This window comes from Nycticebus coucang, chromosome 18, assembly GCF_027406575.1.
Source record: "Nycticebus coucang isolate mNycCou1 chromosome 18, mNycCou1.pri, whole genome shotgun sequence".
Taxonomy (NCBI): Eukaryota; Metazoa; Chordata; class Mammalia; order Primates; family Lorisidae; genus Nycticebus; species Nycticebus coucang.
In genome coordinates, this window is record NC_069797.1 from 59537795 (window position 1) to 59551039 (window position 13245).

General features: G+C 49.1%; 2 protein-coding genes across 5 annotated transcripts in view; one reads left to right on the forward strand and one right to left on the reverse strand.

Annotated features, from left to right (window-relative positions):
• LSM12 (LSM12 homolog) overlaps positions 1 to 3020 on the reverse strand; it is a 30835-nt gene extending 27815 nt beyond the window's left edge. The window contains exons 1-2 of one of the 2 annotated variants that reach the window (XM_053567779.1): positions 2798 to 3020; positions 872 to 1005 (exon numbers count right to left, since the gene is read on the reverse strand). In XM_053567779.1, coding sequence (XP_053423754.1) covers positions 872 to 1005; positions 2798 to 2921 — 258 coding nt within the window. In that variant the 5' untranslated portion in view covers positions 2922 to 3020. The remainder of the gene's footprint in view (positions 1 to 871; positions 1006 to 2797) is intronic. The other variant, XM_053567780.1, reaches the window with a different exon arrangement.
• A 4600-nt stretch (positions 3021 to 7620) lies between these two features.
• Positions 7621 to 13245, forward strand: G6PC3 (glucose-6-phosphatase catalytic subunit 3). Of its 3 annotated transcripts, none has more exons than XM_053567782.1 (6): positions 7621 to 7868; positions 11151 to 11257; positions 11622 to 11712; positions 11911 to 12029; positions 12240 to 12381; positions 12593 to 13245. In XM_053567782.1, the coding sequence occupies exons 3-6, from the start codon at positions 11642 to 11644 to the stop codon at positions 12954 to 12956; spliced, it is 696 nt and encodes a 231-aa protein (XP_053423757.1). In that variant the 5' UTR covers positions 7621 to 7868; positions 11151 to 11257; positions 11622 to 11641; the 3' UTR covers positions 12957 to 13245. The 3 variants fall into 3 exon arrangements, with proteins under 3 accessions (XP_053423757.1, XP_053423756.1, XP_053423758.1); XM_053567781.1 differs by lacking the exon at positions 7621 to 7868 and adding an exon at positions 7889 to 8340; XM_053567783.1 differs by lacking the exons at positions 7621 to 7868; positions 11911 to 12029 and adding an exon at positions 7910 to 8340 and having other exon boundaries at positions 12593 to 12622.

The window sequence follows — 13245 nt, forward strand, 5'->3', positions numbered from 1 at the left end:
CAGACAGCTGTAGTCCTAGCTACTCGGGAGGCTGAGGCAAAAGAATCACTTGAGCCCAAGAGTTAGAGGTTGCTTTGAGCTTATGACCCCACAGCACTCTACCAAGGGCAACAAAGTGAGATTCTGTCTCAAAAAAAAAAAAAAAGTCCCAAGTTGGACAATCAACCGTATGGTCACCTTAGCTGTGAAGGACAAGGTACTATGAAAGAGAAAAATGGGGCAAATTACTTTAGCCTGGATGATCAAAGACAACTTCCTGGAAGAGGTGCCATTTAACTGAGTCTCATTTGTGGCTCAAGGAGTAAGGCACCAGCCCCATATGCCAAGGGAGGCAGGTTTGAGCCCAGCCCCGGCCAAAACTGCAAAAAAAAAAAAATTTAAACATAAAGACATATGTTTACTCAAACACAGAAAGAAACTCTAAGTTTCAAATTTTTATAGGCCATGAATCCCTGTGAGAATATGAAAACCACTCCAGATCCTCACCCAGGAAACATGTATATTCATGTGTGCACACATCCACATACATAAAGGAGGTTCATAGGCCCTTCACCCCCCAAACCCACCACCACCAGAAGTTCATGCATAGTTTAAAATCTGGAGTTGAAAAAACAAAACAAATAAAAAGCCCTCTTTCAAAAAGGACAAGGCAAGTTCTCAAGTATTTAGGCATCAAAATATTAAAGATCAGCTGAAAATATCAGGGAATGAAGACAAAAACTAAACAGATATATTTTTAAAACAGATATCAGAACAAGCAAGTATAAATCAATATATAAATGAAAAATAGACAATGTATGTATCACCAAGAGTCAATGAGACTCATCTTTCCCATCATTTTGGAAAGCCAGACCTGCCCCTGAGTCCTTACCTTACTAACATTGAGTGAAGCTAGGGGAGGAGGGGTTTCTGTTCGGTCATTAATTATTTCCACTTCTGAAACATACTGTAAGTTTATAAGCAGGATGTCTGCGTGATTGGGCTTTCCACTGGAAGAGGGACATTCTGGTGAGAAAATAAAGTTAAGGAAAATAGGGCAAACATAGGCACTGACACATCCCAAAAGGGGTATGGAAAACACAATTCACACGAAGTTTGTGCAAAAGGTCTATCAGGAACAAGAGGGCCTCACAAGGACCACAGCTCTCTTCATGGAATGTTTGCCTGTCACCTTTCTCTACCCAAACCCATAACCAAAGATCTCAAGCTTTTCAAACCTAAATATACCACCCCAAACTGGAAGCCTCAAAGGGGTTCTGTTACCTTTACTGGTTTTATGGAGAGGCATAAGGCATAATGCCTTATGCATACCATTTGTCTCGAACCTATGAACCACAGAGAAGAGCCAGTACTTTCTGTTCTTAGCACAATTCTCTCTATACCTGTATCTTTTTTACTTTTTCAGATTTGAGGTCTCCCATTTTGCAGAGGAGAAAACTACAGCACTAGAAAGAAAATTCACCCAAGGTGACCTAATTAATCCATTCCTTCACTCACTCACTCATTCTCCAACCATTTATTTATACTAAGCAAGAGGCTGTTGTATGCCAGTTAAAAGTAGAATAATCCCTATTTCCAAGACTCTTTCATCTAAACCACTCATGTAAAAGGTCTTATTTCCTCTTATCTAAGGGGGAAAAAAGCAGCAATATTCTTGCTGCAATTAGTTTCAGAGGACATATTCCTAAACTAGAAATCGACAACTATTACTTAAATACTTACCACTTACCATTCAAAGGCAGCAGACTCAATGGAAAACTTCACTTTGAAAGATGCCAAAAGGATTACTTCTCCCGAAACTCTAAATAAACCCACCTGTAGCTCAAATATGAGGGGGAAGTAGTGGTGTTTATCCTACTGAGTAAGTGTTTTATTTCCAAGATTGAGTTTCCTGGAGTAATTTAGAAATCACTGCTACCCCAAAGAAGCAGGCCACATTTTCTATTCAGTTTAACACTGCTATTTTCAAATGGGAGGCTACTAGCACGGAAAACTCAGAACTCCATGTGCTGTACTTAAAGCAAATGAGAACTTATCCTTTCACCTGTATACCACACATTCCTACATAAGCCCCCGAAAAACGTGGCAAATCCTCTCTGGACCACGTTTCCAATGCAAACATCCCCAAAACAGCAATTTCCAAATGACTGAGAACCCAAAAAAATCAGTCCCCCCACCACACTCAGCACCACAGCCCCATACATACACACGCATCAGAAGAAAAAAAGAAGCCACTATGCCCAGTTCCGACACAAACTCTGCCCTACAGTTACTCTTCCCTGAAACAGGCAATACTCATTTAGTCACTACCTCACAGCCCTTTCTTGGGTCAAATCCTATCAGTAGGCACCCCCTCCTGAACTGCACACCCTTGCCCTATTAGCAGTTCCCTACCCTACACACCCACTCCCCTTAAGATTTTCTCTGCCCCCTTTTCCATCCGGGCTCAATTGACCAGCCCCCCTTCCACCATCACCCCCTCCCCTAATCACTGTGTCTCATCTTAAAAAGTGTTTCCCCCGAAAAGCCACCCCGTGTGTCAAGCCCCCCTCCACCCACCGACCATCGGTAAGGTACCAGCTCCAATAAGGGGTAAAAGACAGGGTCGCCAAAGCTGCCCGATGGACCCGCGGGAGGGGGAGGGGAGCTCAGGGCCGTGCGCATGCGCCCCGGGCGCCGCGGTAGCCGGTCGCCCCTAGGCCCGGAGAGGGCCCCAGCCGCCGCCGTCGTCCCCCACCACCCCCACCACCGCACCTACACACCAGCCCGGCCTCAGGCTCCACGTAAGGAAGGATACTTAAAGCCAGCATTTTGGACTGGTAGTCGAAGGCTACCACCTCGCCCTGCAGCCGCTGCTCCTGGCACGTCCGGCACGACACCTGGCTCCCAACGCTGAAGTACTCACCCGGAGGAGCCGCCATCTTGGGAGAGCAGCCGCGGCCGGCGGCGGCGGCGGCAGTAGCGGGCGAAAGCCGGGCCCCCAGTGAGCGCCGCGACGCAACGCACGGGGCGCGCTTGCGTCACACGCTAGGGCGTGGCCTGGCGCTGGGTGGGGCGGGAGGCTAGGTGGACCAAGAAGGAAGAGGAAACACAGGGGAAACTGAGTAATAATTTCTGTGCAGCTGCGCCTGCTTGGGTAATTGCTTGAGGGTCAGTTTTAGAAGTTAAGGATAGATGGCCTTAGGCCAGGCGCGGTGGCTCACGCCTGTAATCCTATCACTATGGGCGACCAAAGCGGTGGATTGCTTGATACCAGCCTGAGTAAAAGCGAGACCCCATCTCTATTAAAAAGAAAAAAACTAGCCCGGCGTTGTGGCTAGTGCCTACCGTCCCAGCTATTTGAGAGGCTGAAGCAAGAGAATTGCTCAAGTCCAAGAGTTTGAGGTTGCTAAGAGCTATGACACCATGGCACTCTACCCAAGGTGACAGAATGCGACTCTGTCTAAAAATTATAAAGGATAAATGGCCTACATGGAATGAGAAGAGGAAAGAGGAGGGGAGCTGCAGTCTCCATTATTTGCACAACTTAAACACAAGAGGTTAATGAACTCTATAAAATAATACATATTGTCCCCATTTAAATAGGAATCAGAGGCCCAGAGGACTTAACGAAACTGGCTGAAGATTATTACAACTAGTTACAAAGTGGTAGTGGGAAGAGGATTAGCTACAGAATTACATAAATCAGAATCAGAATCCCAGGTCTGCTGTTCACTAAATTATGTGACCCTAAGCAAATTACCTAATCCTTTTTGCTTCATTGGCATCTATATTATACTTTAGTGAGCATCTAAAAGCCCTTTAAGGGCCCAGCACTGAGGCTCACATCTGTAATCCTAGCACTTTGAGAGGGGGCAGAGGTAGGGAGATTGCTTGAGCCCAGGAGTTCAAGAAGAGCCTGAGCAAGAACAAGATCCTGTCTACTAAAAAAATAGAAAAACTAGCTGGGTGTAGTGGTTCCAGCTTCTCAGGAGGCTGAGGCAAGAGGATTGCTCAAGCCCAAGAGTTTAAGGTTGCTATGAGCTATGATGCCACGGCACTCTACCCAGGGCAACAGACTGATTCTCTTTATTCTCAAGTGATTCTCTTGTGTCAGCCTCCCAAGTAGCTGGGACTACAGGCAACCGCCACAACACCCAGCTATTTTTAGAGGCGGGGGTCTTGCTTTTTTTTTTTTTTGAGACAGAGGGTCATTTTCTTGCCATTGGTAGAGTGCCGTAGCGTCATAGCGAACAGCAACCTCAGACTCTTGGACTCAAGCGATTCTCTTGCCTCAGCCTTCCGGGTAGCTGGGACTACAGGCACCCATCACAACACCTGTTATTTTTAGAGACTGGAGTCTCACGCTTGCTCAAACTGGTCTCTAAGCTGTGAGCTCAGGCAGTCCACCCACCTCAGGCTACCAGAGTGCTAGGAATACCGGTGTGAGCCACTGCACCCAGCTTTTAGGGTCTCACTCTTGTTCAAACTGGTCTCAAACCCTTGAGCTCAGGCAATCCACCCACCTAGCGCTCCCAGAGTGCTAGGATTACAGACGTGAGCCACGCTGCCGGCCTGTAAAAAGTCTTTAATATATAATAGTTCTCCCATTGATCCATCGCCCTTGGAACCCAAAGACTGTACCATTTCCTTCTTTACTCTTTCCTACGGAAAGCCAGGCAAAAAGGGCAAGAATGAGGAGCAGTGATAGCAACAAAGGAAGACTTGGGGGAGGGATTCTGGGGTCCCCAAACCCTTTCTTGTCTGACACATAATGCCCACCTGATATACAAAAGTTGTTTTCTTAACTTTATGTAAGGTACTATGCAGATGCTTTTTCAAGCCTGACCACCACCAATTGCCATCCCTAACCCACCCACCCCTCCATATAGAAATTTTGGAGGGGCCGGGCGCAGTGGCTCACGTGGGTAATCCCAACACTTCAGAGGCAGAGGCGGGTGGATTACCTGAGCTCACAGGGTTCAAACCTCTCTAAAAATAGTTGAGTATTGTGGTGGGCACCTGTAGTCCCAGCTACTTGGGAGGCTGAGATAAGAGAATAGCTGAGCCCAGGAGTTGGAGGTTGCTATGAGCTATGAAGCCACAGCACTCTACCAAGGTTGATAAAGTGAGACTTGTCTCAAAAAAAAAGGAAAAAGAAATTTTGGAGCCTGATGTATGAGAAATAGGTTGACCTTTCTCTAGTCTAGAGAGAAGCAAAGGGCTAGTCTTAGCATTACTTAATCTGAACAAAGTTCAAATGTCTTTCCTTGCCCCGCAAGAGGCAAAAACTTCTTAGTGTTGGGGTATTGGCACAATCATTGTAATAGGAATAAAAATTCTGCTCCCTCATATCTGTGTTTTCCTTTTTCTTTGTTCTTTCTTTTTTTTTTCTTTGAGACAGTGTCACTTTTTTTTTTTTTTTTTTTGAGACAGAGCCTCAAGCTGTGGCCCTGAGTAGAGAGAGTGCTGTGGCATCACAGGTCACAGCAACCTCTAACTCCTGGGCTCAAGCTATTCTCCTGCCTCTGCCTCCCAAGTAGCTAGGACTACAGGCGTCCACCACAACGCCCGGCTATTTTTTTTTTGTTGTCATTGCAGCTGTCGTTGTTTGGCTGGTCCGGGCTGGATTTGAACCCACCAGCTCAGGTGTATGTGGCTGGCACCTTAGCCGCTTAAGACTCAGTTGTCGCCCTTGGTAGAGTGCTGTGGAGTCACAGCTCACAACAACCTCTAATTCTTGGACTTAAGTGATTCTCTTGCCTCAGCTTCCTGAGCAGCTGGGACTACAGGTACCTACCACGATGCCCAGCTATTTTTCTTTCTTTCTTTTTTTTTTCTTTTTTGCAGTTTTTGGCTGTGGCCGGGTTTGAACCCGCCACCTCTGGTATTTGGGGCCAGAGCCCTACTCCTTTGAGCCACAGGCAACGCCCCTGGCTATTTTTCTTTTGCTGCAGTTGTCATTGTTGTTTAGCTGACCCGGGCTGGGTTCGAACCCACCAGACTTGGTGTATGTGGCTGGCATCAGCCATAATCACTGTACTACAAGTGCTGAGCCATATAGGTTTTCATATATGACTTCCAGGTGCCATTAGGAAAGCCCTTCTCTAAGGTAGAAAAAAATCTCAGCAGAGAAGACCTAAAGTAATTGATTAGTGGCAACTGAAGGTGGCCATGTTGCAGGCAGAGGGAACTGCTTGTGGCAGGACTCCTAATAAGAGAGATTTTGGCAATTTCAGGAAACACAAAGTAGCTCAGAAATACCATCAAGTTGAGTGGGAGGTTCTTGAACTTTGAAGCTAGAGCCAGGTATTTTGTAAGAAAAGTAAGCTTTCGGGGGGCACCTGTGGCTCAGTGAGTAGGGCGCCGGCCCCATATGCCGAGGGTGGCGGGTTCAAACCCAGCCCCGGCCAAACTAACAAAAAAAAAAAAAAAATAGCTGGGCGTTGTGGCGGACGCCTGTAGTCCCAGCTGCTTGGGAGGCTGAGGCAAGAGAACCGCGTAAGCCCAAGAGTTAGAGGTTGCTGTGAGCCATGTGACGCAACGGCACTCTACCCGAGGGCGGTACAGTGAGACTCTGTCTCTACAAAGAAAAAAAAAGAAAAGTAAGCTTTCTCCTTGGGCAACTGAAAAACATTTAGCAAGGGAGTGAACTAAGATTTATGTCTAGCTTTCCTCACCCCCACCTTTTAATTAGTGAAGTCAATCTCTTTCCAAAAAGAATACTGATTTAACTCTCGTGTTTATCCAATCATCAGAAAACTCTTCAGGAACAAAGTTGCTAGGTGGGGCGCGGTGGCAGTGGCTCACGCCTGTAATCACAGCACTCTGGGAGGTCGAGGTGGGTGGATTGCCCGAGCTCAGGAGTTCCAGAGCAGCCTGAGCCAGAGCTCGTCTCTAAAAATAGCCGGGAATTGTGGCCGGCGTCTGTTGACCCAGCTACTCAGGAGGGAATTGAAAATTCTACTTAAGAGAATTGCTTAAGCCCAAGAGTTTGAGGTTGCTGTGAGCTGTGACGCCACAGCACTCTACCCAGGGCGACGAAATGAGACTGTCTCAAAAAAAAGAAAAAGGGCAGCGCCTGTGGCTCAAAGGAGTAGGGTGCTGGCCCCATATGCCGGAGGTGGTGGGTTCAAACCCAGCCCCAGCCAAAAACTGCAAAAAAGAAAAAAAAAACAAAGTTGCTTGAGTTAGAAGAAAATGAGGAGCAACTTCAACAGTCTTCTAGGCAGGTCCTTGCCTCGAATAGCTGAGATACCCGTGTATGTTCCTCCAGATGATTACTACAAACTTTGTTGCAATGTGTACCCTTTCTCTTACCATATCAACGCTGTTTCTCTGCCCAGCTGGGTTTTGGACAGTAGGAAGATAGAAGGGCAAAGGAGAAGACGAGGTTAGAACTGAGAGGAAGTATGACTTAGTGCTGTATGTGAAAATTTGCGTCTTTAGGGAAGATCCGTCAAAATCAAGAGTCTTATCTGCCAGGCTCAAAATTAACAGCGGATAAATTAGAGCGGGAGTCTCTTGGTCTGAGGGGGTAAGGCGAAAATGTTTGCAATATGCAAATTTAGGGTTCTGCTTCAGCTCTCAGAAGAAAGGAGTGTGCTTAGCCTTCACCTTCTTTCCAAGAGATCTCGGGTTTTTTGTTTGTTTACTTTGGTTTTGGTGGATAGCAGTACGGGAGAAGAGAGGTCAGTCTGGAAGGAATCCTTGGCCCTGGAGATTACACATCCGGCTTCGCAGCAGCACAGCAAAAGCCCTGGGCGCACCGCCGACCCGCTGCTTAGCTCATCTCCTGACCCGGAACCGCAGCCAGTGCAGCCAGTACGCCAGCTGCCCACGTGCCGGCAACAGCGGCCACGTGGCCCTGAGGAAACGCCTTCGCAAAGGTTTGTCCCCTGCGCTGTCCAGTAGGGAGGAACGCCGGGACCAAGCGCTGTAGGAAACCTTACCGGCAAGACGCCGGACTCGCACAAGCCGGAGCTGGCAGGGGGCGGGGCTCGGCGCCGTCTGCTGGGGGGGCGGGGTCTTGGGCTCGAAAGGGTGGGCTTTGGAGGGCGGCTAATCGCCACTACGTAGTTGCCCACACTCCTCGGCTTCCACCCTACCGCAAACCCGGGCCCCGCCGGCCTTTGGGGTAACCATGGAGTCCACACTGGGCGCGGGCATTGCGATGGCTGAGGCGCTGCAGAACCAGCTACCCTGGCTGGAGAACGTGTGGCTCTGGATCACCTTTCTGGGCGATCCCAAGATCCTCTTTCTGTTCTACTTTCCCGTGGCCTACTACGCCTCTCGCCGCGTGGGCATCGCGGTGCTCTGGATCAGCCTCATCACCGAGTGGCTCAACCTGGTCTTCAAGTGGTGAGACAGCGAAGCCTTCCGGCACCCTGGTCCCCCATCCCCAAGGGCCCTGAGTTTTGTGTAAGCCTTGGTCTCTCTCAGCAGCAAAGGCCTTCCCACCCCTACTCTGTAGTCCATGATTTTTCCCTCTGAGCATCTTTGTGCATCTTGGATTCAGACCTGAGAGTTCACCCATCCTACTCATTAGACCAGTGTTCATCAAACTGGCCTAATCAGAGAAATCACCTATGGGGTGTGTTTGAAATGCATTCTATCCACACTTCAACCCTACTGATTTAGAAACTCCAGTGGGGCGGCTCCTGTGGCTCAAGGAGTAGGGCGCCGGTCCCATATGCCGGAGGTGGCGGGTTCAAACCCAGCCCCGGCCAAAAAAAAAAAAAAAAAACAAACTCCAGTGGTGGAGTTGGGAATCTGTATATTAAGTAGCTGAAAGTCCTACTTTTTAACTCACCTTTTCATTCGTCTATTGACTCATTTGACATAATTTTTAAGAAGCATACTTTGTGCCAAGTAGCTGCTAAAGACAGAGGAGACTTGAACATTAAAGTGTGGTCTCTGGACCATGCACTTGAAAAATTGCTAGAAATGCAGAATCTCTTAGCTGGGCATTGTGGCGGGCACCTGTAGTCCCAGCTACTTGAGAGGCTGAGGCAAGAGAATCGCTTAAGCCCAAGAGTTTGAGGTTGCTGTAAGCTGTGATGCCACGACACTCTACCCAGGGTGACCAAGTGAGACTCTGTCTCAAAAAAAAAAAAGAAGAAAGAAAAAGAAACGCAGAGTCTCACCCAGGGCCAGAGCTACTGAATCAGAATCAGCATTTTAACTAGGTCCCTACATGTTTTGTGTGCCCAGTAAAGTTTGAAAAGCACAGGGCCTAAAGCACTGCCTTCCAAGGAACACTTTTGTCTTTTTTTTTTTTTGAGACAGAGTCTCACCGTGTTACCCTCAGTAGAATCCCATGGCGTCACAGTAACCTTTAACTCTTGAGCTTAAGCGATTCTCTTGCCTCAGCCTCCCAAGTAGCTGGGACTATAGGTACCGGGCTATTTTTTGTTGTTGCAGTTGTCATTGTTGTTCAGCTGGCCTGGGCCGGTTTGAACCTGCCAGCTTCGATGTATGTGACTGGCGCAGTAACCACTGTGCTATGGGCGCCAAGCCAGGAACACTTTATCTTTTTTCCCCTTCATTCACTAGTAGGCTTTTCATACTGAGATATAGAAGCCAAGAATCCCAGGCAAGTGAGTGGAGGCCATTTGGCCTGCTGAGCTTATCTCTTTGTGCCACCTGTTCTGTCTTTCATAGTCCTAAAGGGAGCTATGCTTCCACCTGGGCAGGCAGCCACACCTCCCTGCACCTCAGCCTCAGGCTCTGTTGCCAGGTCCCCAACCTGGGAGAAGGCAGGGAGTTTCATAGGGTTCACTCGAGCCAGAATGATTTGCTGAAAAACAACACAGGAGTTACCTTCCCTTCCACTCTTCTCTGCAAGGGCTTCATCGCTACTGTAATGGGAAAAGCAGTTGTCTCATCATTTCCTTCTTGCCTAATTGCCCTTTGCTGTGTGCACTCTTCCTCCCTTGGAATCTGTAGAGAGGAAAAGTGCACACAAGCAGCTTCCCTCTCTTCCTGTTCCCCTACAGGTCAGACACCCCTCTTGGTAGACACCCTTAATGCTGCCCCAGTAACAAAGACCTTATTCATTTTCTGAGTTGGCACTTTATGTATACTAGGTTCAGTTTTGGAAGGGAGAGGCTAGTCCCTTCTGGATCTCGCTCCTGGGTACTCGCTTCTTGCCAGCATCCTTTCTGCTGTTTCACCTTCTCTTTTGGCCACAGCCTCTTCAGTGTGTGGTTACCCAGGGCCCAGCCAAACACCTGCTAGCTAGGCTAGGGGATTTTGAAATTTTTGTCCTCCTTTTTCCCTAAGCCTCCTCTGTCCATTCTTCATTCCCATTTTCAGACATAAGAGGCTCACCTAAATAATTCAGCTGTGGAACCTAGCACTTTGGGAGGCTGAGGTGGAAGGATTGCTTAAGGCTAGGAGTTCAAGACCAGCCTGAGCAAAAGCAAGACCCATCTCTACTAAAAAAAGAAAAATTAGCTGGGGGTGGTGGTACACACCTATAGTCCCAGCTATTTAGGAGGCTGAGACAGGAGGATAGCTTGAGCCCAGTTTTTTTGTTTTGTTTTGTTTTGAGCCCAGGAATTCGAGGTTGCTGTGAGTTATGATGATGCCACAGCACTCTATGCTGGATAACAGAGTAAGACTCTGTCTCAAATAATAATAGTAATTCAGGCCAGGCGAGGTGGATCACGCCTGTAATCCTAGTACTCTGGGAGGCCAAGGCAGGTAGAGCTTGAGCTTAGGAGTTCAAGACCAGCCTGAGTAAAAGCTAGACCCCATCTCTAAAAATAGCCAGGCGTTGTGGTGGGTGCTTAGAGTCCCAGCTACTTGGGAGGCTGAGGCAAGAGGATGGCTTGAGCCCAAGAATTTCAGGTTGTTGTGCTATGAACCCATGGCACTCTATGGAGGATAAGGGAGACTCCTATCTCAAAATAATAATAATAATTCAGGCATCAGTAATTCAGGCTGAAATTGAGGACATGGAGAGGGTGTTAGCAGGTAGGTCAGTGAGGGCCTGGGAGGGAGACAGCCAGGTCCTTGGCTCTCTGTAGATGAGAAAGAAAGAGCTGATCCTGCAGTAGAGTGAGTCACTCTAACCTCAGTGCCTCAGAGTGCACACAAACATACACTCACCACCATCTCTTGCCTCTGTTACCACCTCTAGTCACCTTGCATTTGTTCTCTTCCAGGTTTCTGTTTGGAGACAGGCCCTTTTGGTGGGTCCATGAGTCTGGATACTACAGCCAGGCTCCAGCCCAGGTTCACCAGTTCCCCTCTTCTTGTGAAACTGGTCCAGGTGGGAAGCTACAAACCTCCTCCTTTTTCCTCTGTAGTTAGAGTTCAAGTGAGCATTGCAGAGTACTTTTCAGCCGGAGGCCCAGCCTCCCAGTTACTGGCCCAGAGAACAAAGAAACCCCAGGAAGACCAAGTTGAGTTATGGGAGGAAGGTACCCATGCCATGTGTCAGCTGCTCACCTTGTGCCGAGTACAGCCAAGAGACATAGGTCAGGACAGAAGCCTGAGAGCAGTGGTATCAAATGGGGATGAAAAGGGCTTCAGGGCAGAGCAAACTGTGGGGAAGTAGTTGTGTGGCAGTATCACCAGGGGCACCTGGGTTCCCCCTTCATTCTCTCATCATGAGCTTCTGGATTCCTCGGCAGGCAGCCCTTCGGGACACTGCATGATCACAGGTGCAGCCCTCTGGCCCGTAATGACGGCTCTCTCTTCCCAGGTGGCCACTAGAACCCGCAGGTATACACTTGGCATTGCCCACCATTGGGAGCAGGGGAGGTAGCACCCTGGACCCAAAAGACCCAGCAGCATAGCAGCCTGGGGGCTGGAGTTCTGGGGACCCTGAGGTATTTGGTCAAACCACAAAGTGCCGGGGTGCTAAGGGAAGCCAGGCTGTGTATGGACACCCCCTGAGCCATTTGCCTCTCTTCTTTCCAGCCACTGGGTAAGGGTAATGCCTAGCCTGGCTTATTGCACCTTCCTCCTGGCGGTTGGCCTATCCCGGGTCTTTATCTTGGCGCATTTCCCTCATCAGGTGTTGGCTGGCCTAATAACTGGTGAGCAATTGGGGCAACAGGGTGGGGTGAGAGGGTGCTTTTGGCAACAGGAAGACCAGTCTAGGATCTTCCCAGCATTCCTAGCTTCTATAGAGCCAACCCAAAGCTCCCCTTTTTATTCCAGTCTGTTCTCTTTCCAAGCTGTGCTACATCAGGGTGGTGGGTTATATCCTCTAACTCCTTGAAGCTGCTGTCACTCCATTCCTCTAGGTGCTGTCTTAGGCTGGCTGATGGCTCCCCGGGTGCCCATGGAGCGGGAGCTAAGTTTCTATGGATTGACAGCACTGGCCCTCATGCTGGGTGCCAGCCTCATCTATTGGACCCTCTTTACACTGGGCCTGGATCTCTCTTGGTAAGCTTGCTAGGTCCTATCTCACCTGTACCTGGTCTGGTTGGTCTCTGGTTTATTGTAGTTAAAAAAAAGGATCCATTACATGTTCACAAACATAGACCCTCCTAGGGACAAAGCAGAACCTGAGAGTGGGCTCCAAAGGGCAGATGGTTAGGAGCCAGTGGCCCTCTAGGTTCCAGTCTTTCCTGGCAAGGACTTTTCTTCCCCACAGGTCCATCAGCTTAGCCTCCAAGTGGTGTGAGCGGCCCGAGTGGGTGCATGTGGACAGCCGGCCCTTTGCTTCCCTGAGCCGTGACTCAGGGGCTGCCCTGGGTCTGGGCATCGCCCTACACTCTCCCTGTTATGCCCAGGTACGGCGGGCACAGTTGGGAAATGGCCAGAAGATAGCTTGCCTTGTGCTAGCCTTAGGGCTCCTGGGCCCCCTGGACTGGCTGGGCCACCCTCCTCAGATCAGCCTCTTCTACATCTTCAATTTCCTTAAGTACACCCTCTGGCCATGCCTGGTCCTAGCCCTTGTGCCCTGGACAGTACACATGTTCAGTGCCCAGGAAACACCACTCATCCGCTCCTCCTGACTTCTCCTGCTTCCTTTTGCCCTTTCCCTCCCAACACTCTGAGACTACCATACTCCAGAGGCAACTGCACACCCTTCCAGCCCCAAGCAGGTCCTATTCACCCGAAGTATCCTGCTTCTCCCACCACTTGGTCTTAGCTGCAAAGAAGGGCCTTTTTTTTCCTGCAGAGACTAGTCCTATTGCCTTTCTTCTCAAGGCCCCTAAGAACAAAGGCAACTGCAAGACCAGTAGCTTCCTGCAACACTGTGAGGGGCAGCTGGGGCAGCCCCAATAAAGCCCTTGAACCCTT